General features: G+C 37.1%; 1 protein-coding gene across 1 annotated transcript; it reads left to right on the top strand.

Annotated features, from left to right (window-relative positions):
• The first annotated feature begins 9797 nt into the window (after positions 1-9797).
• LOC102537889 (actin, cytoplasmic 2-like) lies at positions 9798-10939 on the top strand. Its single transcript, XM_072955542.1, is given in 2 exon segments — positions 9798-10284; positions 10287-10939. Coding segments are annotated over 2 exon segments (1125 nt in total). The 5' UTR covers positions 9798-9812.
• Positions 10940-12480: the final 1541 nt, after the last annotated feature.

Consider the following 12480-nt stretch of genomic DNA (forward strand, 5'->3'; position numbering starts at 1 on the left):
GGCATCATGGATTGTATGCTAGCCCATTATTTTACACCCCAATAAGAAATTCTTTAAAAAATGCTGCCAACTCACACATACTGAGAACCAACTAGTGGTTAACAGTGGAAAGATGGAAAGAGGAGAGGAGTAAGTGGTATAAAATATTAAAATTTAAATAAGGTACCAGGATATATGGTACAACATGAGGAATATAGCTCATATTTTATAATAACTATAAATGGACTGTAATTTTCAAAAATTGTGAATCACCGTATTGCACACCTGTAATCTCTCTAATAATTTTTTTCATCAAGTATACTTCGACAGCAATAAAAATGCAACTGGATACAAAAAGATATTACAATTATTTGACCAACAGGATAAATGAGAAACAAACAAACAATCATGATTGTAAGATGTTATGAATTTTAAATTGCCTTCCCATGTCAGAGATGTCAAAATGTGAGAAAATGAATATATTAGAATGATTGAAGTGCGGTGTTCTCTCCAATCCTTCAATCGGCAAAATAGGTATTCTATCATTTTACTTAATTGAAATATTATACTTGTTAATTTGTAGTAAGGGCCGTAATTGTATTATCTAACAATAATTGGGCTGTTATTTTGCAGGAAATTGTTGTAAACAATTTGCATATATTTTCATTGAAGCATTGCAGTGTTCTCCTGTGAGATAACTTTGACTTCAGCCCTGTTTTGTTTATAAGGAAAGTGAGGCACTGAAATGATAAATGACAGCTAAGAAGTGACAGTTAAAGTAAAAGTCAGAATCAAGATGAGCTGAATGTCAAGGTCACGCTATTTATATTCAAACAGGTTTTTCTTCCGTTAATGTGAGCAATAAAAGCTCATAAATATTGAACTTTCTCCATAAGAAAACTAAGTATTTATTTGAAAGGTCTATGAATAGCATGCTATGGAGTGTTTCCAATTACACGAGTAATGGTATGTTTGAAACAGTACACTCTAATTTCCTAGAAAGTACTTTCACATTTGTAGGGCTGCCCTTGATCTGGCCATACATGAGTGGCGATTCTCCTGAAAGAGAAGATATGCCAGCTGAGCCTCCGTGACGGTGAGAACAGGGCAGCGCTGGTGGTGTGTGGCAGCCAGCCATCCATGCAAGATGGATTCAATGTAATGACTTAGAATAGAAATGATTTGATCTGTTTTAAGTATAATAAACTGATGGGACTTGTGGAATGTTGACATGGAATTCCTAGCACTTACAGTCTGTTTCTTGGCATGATACTGACAGGCCATGCAGAGCAAAGAAGTTGAGTGTGCGATGACTCTGCTAAAATGTGGTGCCGACCCAAACCTCGTGGACGTCCATGGCAATGCCACTCTCCACTATGCTGCCTTATCTGAAAATATTACATTTGCAGCAAAGCTGCTTTCCTACAATGCCAATAATGAAGCGAGAAACAGGGTATAGCTCCACTAGATTTATTTACAAAATATTTGAAATTCAGATTCTTGTTTTAGCTACAGGTTCTTTACATCTAAAAGTACATATAATGAAAAATAACACATCAGGTCCTGTTAACATGGATACGACTCCAAAGCCAAGGCCAGGGGCTAGAGAAAGGTGGTACCCACAGAAAGGACAGAGCTGTGTCTCCCAGCCCGTCTTCTACCCTGGAAGGAACGCCTCCCCACTGGGAAGTGCCTGCGGGTGGGTGGTAGTTTCAGAGCCCACAGAAGATGAAGGCCTGAGGTTAGTGCCCTCATGCTGATGGCCACCTGGCCACCACGTACGCCTTGGGGGCATCCAGGCTCAGCCAGCTGTAGTTCCTTAGTGGGGCAGTGGCTATATATGGGAAGCAGATGATGGTAAGAGGAATCCTCCTACTTTAGCTCTGGAACATCCATCACCTCCTGCTGCCGCAGCCCCACCAGGAACTCCTTCCACTGGCACAGTAGGTGCAATTTTATGTATTGGATGCTTGGCCATTCCCTGAGTGAAAATACTAGAAAAGAACTTATTTGTCTAAGATTTTACTTTAAATAATGATATTGCTAAAAGCAGCATCAGAAGGTACAGCTTTCTTTTATAAATTTATGGTAGATAATTGTGAAAAACATCGCATTTGATGCAGGCAACCTTTTTTTCCAAATATTTTTCCCCAATCAAGTTTTTCTGATTGGTGTAAAAACAGAAGAAAACAAAACTTGTGTTGGAAATAAGTTTTGTCTTAACACTCAAAGTAACCAAAAACACTTGACAATATAATCAAAATCTTGCTGATGTGGATAAGTTTCTGCTTTATAAAAAAATTTATGAATTCTATAAAAATGATTTCTCTCTCATTGCCCAATTCTTAAGAGGGAAAAGGGAAACAGACTATGGAGAGTTGAGTTGAAATACACAGGCCAGTTTGGAAACTGGGCGTTTGGGAATTAACAAGAAGATTCTTTTGGGTTTGATTTTGTTTTCTTTTTGTTTCTGTTTTTAGGCAAGCTGCTCTTCAGTTGTCGGGGGTAATCATTCTCACTTTGGGAAAGAGAGTGAACTGTAAACTTTCTGAGAGATCAGTTTTATGAGGACTCTGAGGCAATCACACTGAGCATGAACAGGTGGTGGTTAAGTGGGAAATAAGAGAGCAGAAGCAATAATTAACTGACATTCTGTCCTATTGCAGCAGAAGTAGACACTTAGATAAATAGCTACACTTGGCTCTCAAATCTAGGATGTCTTGATGGGAAGTGAGGAATGCACACATAATGAAATCAAGTTGCATTGTGAATTTACAAGTCCCTGTTCTATCGCCATTTACCCAGGACAAGGAAATGCAGTTTTGTTAAGTGACTTTTAATTATTACACTTTTCTTTGCGCAAATCCTCCAATGAGAGGAGAAACCAGCTACGTTGCTTAGAGACGAAACTTAAGTGGTTTATTACGTCCTTCACTAGTTCTCAGCTGAAATTGTGCTGGTGAACCACAATCATCTGGGAGAATTTAGAACAAATTTACAAGCCTGGTCCCTCCCTTGAAGATTTTGATTGAATAAACCTAGTAAGGCCTGGATATGGATAGTTAGAAAGATTTCCTTGAGATTTTGATACAACCCTTGATTGAGAACTATTGAATGGGTACGTGTAATGAGTGTAAATCCACAGGTCTCAAAATTATGGCATCTTTAGAAAGTGGGAGTCTAATACATGCTACTTACTTCCAGGCTCTCCTTTCCAACCATATAAACCTGATTTTATCCAGGCCTTCTTCTGTGATTGACAAGTTAAAAGGAGTATTATTGGCAATACCTGTTATCTTGAAGAATAACTCTATTTTCTTTCCAACCACTGATCACTGATTGGCACTCAGTCTTAGAGATGTGCTTACGGTGAGTGATTTAACATGCAGAGCCCTTTAAGTATTTTGCAAATTTTGCTACCATCCATGTCATTACATCAACACGTTTTCCCAGATTCCAGTAATAGTAATTCATTAACTTTCTTTTTGTTAAAGATGTGTGATGGAATCTTGCAATATATCTGTTAGAGTCACTGAGCACTGGTGCAATCAAAATGGCAGTTTTTTTAATTGCAATGTAGTTGATTTACAGTGTTGTGTTAATTTCTGGTTTACAGCAAAGTGATTCAGATATATATATATATATATTAAAATATATATATTTAATTTTTCACTCTGTTTTCCACTTTGTTTATTACAGGATATTGACAACTGATCTGTACCCTATTCAGTAAGACCTTGTTGTTTATCTATTATATGTATGGTAGTTTGTATTTTCTAACACCAAACTTCTAATTTACCCCTCATCCAACCCCTTTCCCCTTGGTAACCTTCAGTTTGTTTTCTGTATCTGTTAGCAGGTTTCTCTGTTGTGAATAAGTTTGTTGATAACATACTTTCGATTCCACACTTTAAGTGATATCCCAAGGGATCTGTCTTTCTCTTTTGAACTTAGCTCACTCAGTATAATAATCTCTAGGTCCATCCGTGTTGCTGCAAAAGGCATTAATTCACTCATCTTATGACTGAGTAGTATTTCAATGTATATGAAGGTACCATGGAAGATGACAATTATAAACATCAAAACTGTCAAAGTTACTAACAGATTGGAATTATTTTAATAATTTACTTTCAGCTGTCTTATTAACTAATTATCCATTTGACTAACAATAAGGGATATTGAGATACAGGTTGTAGTTTAAGTAGGCATTGGAAAGATTCTCAAAGTGGGTATTTTTGAGTCTTAGTAGCAATTTTTATGACATGTTCGAGCCAAGTTTTTTTCTTTAGATATATGATACTAAAGAAAGGAATGGTTTACATCCAAATATTTGCTATATACCCAACCTTGGAAGCACAACAAATATAAAAACACAATTGGGCTGCAGGCTAAGCTTGGCTCCTGGATATGTTCAGGTTGCTTCCACAGATTGAGTCAACATTTAAAATTTAGGCAACTCATGCAGAAATTTGCATTTTGGACCTCTTCAAATACTCAAATTTGGTCCCCCTGTTACACAGGCTACTCTGTGGTCTGCCCTACAAGATTTGCCCCTTCTCAGTGGGGCACGTGTTCTCCAGTTTGCTGTCCTCACCTGGGACCTTCACTTACATGTGTCACCTACTTTGCCTCTGGAAGCATTTGAGTTTACAATTCCTGTTTTATAGTATATTTTAATAAATATTTCCAGATTTTAAAGACAGTCTATATTAATTTATAATCTATTTCATTTCATGGAATAATCTCTTAAGAATGGGATTGAGATTTTAAAATCAGAATTTATAAGTTACTTAAAAATATTTTTTCTTTAAATGTACATGTAAATAATCACATTCCCATTGGAACGTCTGTAAACCTGATGAGGTTGGGCGTGGCTGTAGTTGGATAGATTATGCAGATTGCAGACAGTATGGCATCATTCTCCCCAGCATGTTTTCTTAAAAATGCAATTGATTCAGTAGCTACATGGTTCTCTGTGGAGTCGTGTTGAGAGTGTTCAGAGGAGTATTGGAGCAATAAAGTAACTACAGACGGCCTGGTAGACACTGATGGAAACAAAAATCTTGGAACCTGTAAATGTTTGAAGTGAGTTTTAGAGAATGACTTCACAGTTAATCTTTTGAAGAAGTCAAGGCGGATTATTTTAAAGAGTGTGAACACAAAGGGCTGAGGAGGAAGGGGCTAATTTTTATATAGTTTATATGATATGTTTAAGTTCAGATACTGCTATAAGTTTTTACATTCAGTTTTCTAATATGTAAATTAGAATTTATTAACAGTTTTTGCTGTTTCACAATGTGGCCTCACTTTTTCTTCCTGTAAGTGAAAACAAAGGGCAAATGGTAGAATCTTTAGTAAAGACAGACATATATACATTCAGTTGATAAACTGGATAGTTACAATCATTTATATTCTCTTTAAAAAAACAAAATCTTAGTGTTCCTCTAGAGTAGCAACAGTCAGAAAGGTTAAATTAATAGGAGGATTAACTTAGAATGAACACATCATCAGTTAGTTAGAAAGACAATTATTCTGACTGGGTGTCACAACGAACAATGTGTAGCAGAATTCATATTGCTTTAGAATAGTGACTGATGTCATTTGCAACCTGAGTTTTTTGATCATATGATTTTCTATTTAGGTATTTCATTTTAGTTTTATTAGTATGAACTTTGATTTTATTAGTGTGAACTTTAACATTTCTGCTGTGAATTTAGCTTTGTGTAGTGTTTAGTCTTAAAATTGAGCAGTGATCTATGTTTGTATTGGAAATAGGATTAGAATAAACCATTTTATAAAACATGATTAGTTGATTTTTTTAAACAGCGTTTATTGATTTGTAATCATTTTACAATATTGTGTCAAATTCCAGTGTAGAGCACAATTTGATCAGTTGACTAGTCACGTCTCATTTTTTCTTCTCTTCCTTCATACACACTTTTGAAAAATTTAATTCTTTACCCCTACTCTAATTTTTCCTTGCAGAAAACACTTCTTTAGTGTCAGTTCTTTCAGTCCATCTCACTCTGCCTCTGTTGTGAGCATACTTGCTTATGGCTTTCTGTTTAGTACTTGTGTGTCTAAAATTCAGGAGTCATTTCCCCTCAAATTTACTCATGTTTGTATTTCTCTTAATTCAAAGGAGGTGAATTGAAACAATTCAGTTTTTGTTCTAGATCATTTTTGTCAAGGAAATAAACTAATGGATACAACAGAATTTGTATAATAATCAATGAGGTGTAAGGAAAGTAACACTTTGTGACACCTAATGTGGTCTTTCCTAATCTTGAATACAGGAGAAGATGTATGTTGGTAAAACTCAGAACCAGGATTGAAATCCACAACGGAATAACTCCAACACCTGTGCTCTTTGTATTACATCATATTGTAATGGGGAATATTCAATTTTATTCAACTTCATACTTGTTATTCTTAAAGCTGTTATTTACTACTCTAGACTGTCCTGAAACCAAAGCAAATGTATGCCGCTCAGCAGGTCAGGAAAACTAGTAAGTTACTGGAGGATGGCTTTCTTGTTCTGACTTGAGATGACTGATATTTACATCTACCCTAGTAATAAGAAAAATAGGACATTATGGGTTAGAAATTAGGACCTTTTTGAGGACAATAATTCTGACAGTGAAAATGAAGATGTGTTTGGAACTTCTCCAAAACTATGTGTCAAAGTCTCAGGCTTTTTGCATCCTGCCTACCGATCACCAAGCACACAGCATAGTATGTGGCAGAGTGCATGCTTTTTGTGCACAAGATCGTGGTTTACTCTCCAGTATCTACATTGAAAACAAAAAAAGTTGCATAAAATATTTGATATGTGTAGTATTAAATATATCTATTCCAATTTAAGAATTTTTTCTTTTGCCACCTTTCTTCATAAATATTACAAACATGACCAAGACTCTCATCCAGAAAATACCTCATTCCTCTGAAATTCCTTTGTGCCACTTTATGTTATTGAATTATCCATGAATGGAGATAAGCTTTATATGCATTTTTGAAATTTGCAGTGGTAAATGCTCTCATTAATGTATCTGTGGCTACGTTTATAGATGAAACATTGCCATTGTAGTTAGGAGAAGAGGAAGATACAGAATCTCTTTCTTATATGTAGTTACTGTTCTCTATCATAAATATTATAATTATTATCTTAAAATATAAGCATCAAATAATGTTAAAACATAAATTGAGGGATGCTATGTCATTAAATTCTCACTTTTGTATTTTCCCAGCCAAATGTTTTCTTTAGTATGTATTTAAGAACATCATTCTATCCTACATGTCATATTACTGCATAGGACACTTCTGTTAATTTTCCAGAGTCACCTAATGAAACAACTGTCTCTAAGTTCTTTTATTCAAATTATTTTCCATTATACATTTTTACAAGCTTTTGTATAGAGAGAGTTTCCAGTAGAAGTTAATTTTATTCTTTCTTCCTTTCTTTGTTTTTCTTTATCTTTCTTTCTTTCTTTCTTTCTTTCTTTCTTTCTTTCTTTCTTTCTTTCTTTCTTTCTTTCTTTCTTTCTTTCTTTCTTCTTTCTCCTTCTCCTCCTTCTTCTTCTCCTCCTATTTCTTCTCCTTCTCCTCCTTCTCCTTCTCTTCCTTCTCCTTCTCTTCCTTCTCCTTCTCCTTGTTTCTTCCTTTTTCCCCTTCTTCTCCTTCTTCTTCTCCTCCTTCTTCTCCTCCTTCTTCTTCTCCTTCTTCTCCTTCTCCTCCTTCTCCTCCTTCTCCTCCTTCTTCTCCTTCTCCTTCTCCTTCTACTTCTCCTTCTCCTTCTCCTTCTCCTTCTCCTTCTCCTTCTCCTTCTCCTTCTCCTTCTCCTTCTCCTTCTCCTTCTCCTTCTTCTTCTTCTTCTTCTTCTTCTTCTTCTTCTTCTTCTTCTTCTTCTTCTTCTTCTTCTTCTTCTTCTTCTTCTTCTTCTTCTTCTTCTTCTTCTTCTTCTTCTTCTTCTTCTTCTTCCTTCTGTCTTCTTCCTTCTTCCTTCTGTCTTCTGTCTTCTGTCTTCATTCTTTTTAGACATCTTTACTTTCAGTTAATAAAGTGATGTCTTCTAGTTAATCAAGCAAATTTGACCTCTCTATTCCATCCCCAGTAACTGGGTTCTAGTTTTCCATGTGTCTCATTCTGTTTCACTCCTCATCATTTTGCTCAGGCTGCCCATTCTTAAATCTCCTTCATACCCCCCTCTGCACTGCGTCTGTATTTTAAGACACATCCTGGTCTTCTGAGCATTCCCTAAACTATGCAGTCGCAACAGTCTTGTCTCCTTAGTGTCCATATTCTGTATCCATTTACTTGAGATGTAGAGCCATTGAATGACACTTTCTATGCTGATTTTTTTTGTGTGTCTCTGCCTCTGACCCTAGAGCACAATCTGTCTTTTATTTATAAGGCCAGTTTCTCCCAGGATGGTGCCTATGACTTGATAGATACAGTAAATATTTGTTTTCTTACTGACTGTTTGAATGACCTAGTGTATGAGTAGGATATTTTCTGAAGTTGGGTTGTTGTTTTATTTTGTTTCATTTTTATAGAAATCAGCTTCTGAGCCAGAAATTCGGAAACAAGATTAATTATAAAAAAAAATCTTGTGTGTATATGTGGGCATGAGACTGTGGAAAGTGCTCCACAGGAGCCAACAGATTATAACAAATTGACTTCTGTTGATGGAGCACACAAAAATGACACATTCTCTGAGTTAGTGAACATCAATGGAAATTGCAGTGGTTTTTTCTATGTTTTAGTTCTACTATGGGAGACTGTAAGGGCTTCTGAGCAGTGGGGCCAAGATTCTGCATTTCTAACAAGTTTTAAGATGACACATTTTTGCTGGTCGTCAGACCACACTCAGAGTAGCAAGAGGGGAGGCTTGTGTTTAGAGAAATCTTAGAAGAAAAGCAACTGGAGATTTCAAGATACAACCACATTAAGGAAAAGCATGATTTTGTTTTTTCTTTCTGAGCATGTTTATAGCCAGAGGGAGGCAAAGAGTTGAAGTAGAAATGACAGGTGTAAGATACTGCCATGAAGCAGAGAGGAAAATGGAGTGGTGGGAAACGTCCATCAAAGAATATAAAAGGGGAAGAATTAAGAGCACAGATCTAGAGGTACCTTTGAAGAGGAAAGGATACAGTGAAAGGAACGAAGGAGGAAAAAATGGGGCTAATTAGGTACTTTTGGAATTGATGAGGAACCTTGAGAGAACTCCTTTTTGATGATGTCAGTATATTTGCAGTGAAGCAAGATTAGATCATTTCCACTCCAAAGAATTCTAGAAGCAGGGGGTGGGGTCAAATTAGTGTAAACCACATCCACTCCTCATAAATATTAGGCATCATAGATATATGTTGCATTGGAATTTGTTACTCAAATGAATTTATTTCAATATGGAAGCAATCACTTCTTTTAAGGATAGTTTTTTTTTTGATAAGCTATCTGTTTCACAAAAAGTGTTTTAAACATTAGCATGATATATACCAAACCAATGTAATTTTAGGAACAGTAGAAATTAATAGCGATTGTTCCCTAAAAGCTAAAATTGTTGTTTTCAGTCAATACTAAGCTGATTTTGAAATATAAATGGATTTTAATAGCTAATAATTCTGTGGCTATTAAATTTATTTATTTCCTTTTTTATAATCATATTTCAGTATTTAAAACTATATATATATTATTTCTTATGAGTGTCTTATATATCTTCTTGCATGAGTAGATCGAGAAACTTTAAGGTGACAACTGAGACCACATCCACTCCACCAGCAAAGGCCCCTCACTGCTCCAGCTTTGCCACCAGGCTCCACCAATACCAATTCAACATGGAAGATTATGTTGCTGTGCTTGTGCTTGACAATGGCACTGGCATGTGCAAGGCCGGCTTTGCAGGTCACGATGTACCCCATGCCACCTTCCCATCCATCGTGGGGCACCCCCGGTACCAGAGCGTCTTGGTGGGCATGGAACAGAAGGACTTCTATGTGGGTGATGAGGCCCAGAACAAGAGAAGCATCTTGAACCTCAAGTACCCCATAGAGCATGGCATCATCACCAACTGGGATGACATGGAGAACATTTGGCACCACACCTTCTACAATGAGCTGCGTGTGGCCCCCGAAGAGCAGCCCATCCTGATGACTGAGGCCCCCCTGAACCCCAAGGCCAATCGTGAGAAGATGACCCAGATCATGTTCGAGGCCTTCAACACCCCAGCCATGTACTTGGCCATCGATGCCGTGTTGCCCCTGTATGCCTCTGGCCACACCACTGGCATCGTGGTGAGCTCTGGTGATGGGCCACTCACATTGTGCCCACCTATGAAGGGCACGCCCTCACCCATGCAATACTGAGTCTGCACATGGCTGGCCGGGACCTGACGGACTTCCTCATCAAGATCCTCAGAGAGCGTGGCTACAGCTTCAGCACCATGGCCCAGAGGGAAATTGTGCGTGACATCAAGGAGAAGCTCTGCTACGTTGCCCTGGACTTGGAGCAGGAGATGGCCACTGCCGCCTCCAGCTCCTCCCTGGAGAAGAGCTACGAGCTGCCTAATGGTCAGGTCATCATCATTGGCAGCGAGCGCTTCTGCTGCCCCGAGGCTCTCTTCCAGCCTGCCTTCCTGGGTGTGGAAGCCTGTGGCATCCACGAGACTACCTTCAACTCCATCATGAAGTGTGACATTGACATCCGCAAGGACCTCTGCTCCAACACAGTGCTATGTGGTGGGACCACCATGTATCCTGGCTTCACCGACAGGATGCAGAAGGAGATCAATGCCTTGTCTCCCAGCACGGTGAAGGTCAAGATCATCGCCCCCCCTGAGTGCAAGTACTCTGTGTGGTTGGGCGGCTCCATCCTGGCCTCACTGCCCATCTTCCAGCAGATGTGGATCAGCAAGGATGAGTACGAAGAGTCTGGCCCCTCCATTGTCCACCACAAGTGCTTCTAGGTGGACTGAGTTACCTCCCACTGTTTTCTTGACAAAACTGTACTTGGCACACAATATAAGATGAGATTTGCATGGCTTTATTTGGTTTTGCATTTTCATTTCTTTCTTTTTTCTTTTTCTTCGTCCTTGACTCAGGATTTAAAAATTGGAATATTCAAGGTGATAGCATTCAGTTGGATTGAGCATCCCCAAAATTTTACAAAGTGGCTGATGACTTTGTATACTTAATTTTATATATATAGTCTTTATGGCCTTTATCTCATTATAAAATTTAAAATATTGCTCGAAACTATAATAATTTTAATTAAACCTTATCCTAGGAATTAAATTTAAAAGTTTTCCTGAATAATACTTGCTTTATCCATTTTTATACCTTCCGTACATAATAAAAAAGTATATCAAGTATTGAATCATATGCTAAACCAGTTGAAATTGTGAACAATATAGAAATAATGGCCACTGATTTAGATTCATGGAAGGTGCAATCATTTCCAGTGGTTCAAAATTTGCAGTTTCCTATTACCAGGCATTAATGCCAAGATCATAGATTTCTTCTGTCTTGTGATCTCTATGTAATTGACTTCAGAATTTACAATGAAGGAGAGAATGGGGGTCATAGATTCAACCCAATGGCCGATTAAGAGAATCACCCCTTCTAAGATTGGACCATTGTTGTTAGGGAACAAACAGTAACTTTCTTCTTTACTTGACTTCAGGCTAGGAAATTTGTAAATATTATGAAAAATTATTTGATTCACTCTCATTAGTGGGCACTAGATATAACTGAATGGAAGTAGACAATACATAGTGATATATAACACTATCATAGTATATAATTTGTAGTAAACTTTAGGAATATGTTCCTCTTTCTGGTTTAGGTTAATTGATATTGGCTCCTAGTAATTTAGAGTTTGCCCATTTTTCTGTTATTAATCCTTAAAAAAAACTTTTCATGCACTGGGGGGCACTCATTCTTTAAGGAATTTGATGTGAAACATTTTTTAATGAGGAAGTCTTTGTAACATTAAAACTCACCTCCTCATTATTTATTGGTATATTTCAGATATATGAATTGTTTGGTTGAAACAAACAATGACATAGTTAGATCAGTGAGTTCAAGTTTTTCTCCTACGTTAGTCTAAGGCAAGTTGCTTTTCAATTCTTAGTTTGTGAGTAGCTAAGCTTAGGTTAAGACGTTTGTTAACTTTTAATTATTTCCTAAATTTTCTTTTCCTGTACCTGATTTCTTTTTTGTTTTACAAATATATGCCCTGACAGAAAAAACATCTGAAAATCAAATCAAGCAAATTATCTTCCAGTATTGCATCTTCAAAAACTGCCTCAAGAACCAGGAGTGAATAAGGAACATGATAGAGAGGACACGTCAGTGTATTCAGGGTGTTGCTGTGTGGAAAATTATGAGGACATGTGGCTCAAACATTGCAAACTAGAGTGGGGAAATAGTATAAAACTCATCACAAATGAGGTAACATGGAAAATAGGGTAATACCTTCCAATCTAACACATATTATACTTGATTG

This window comes from Vicugna pacos, chromosome 36, assembly GCF_048564905.1.
Source record: "Vicugna pacos chromosome 36, VicPac4, whole genome shotgun sequence".
NCBI classification, from domain to species: domain Eukaryota; kingdom Metazoa; phylum Chordata; class Mammalia; order Artiodactyla; family Camelidae; genus Vicugna; species Vicugna pacos.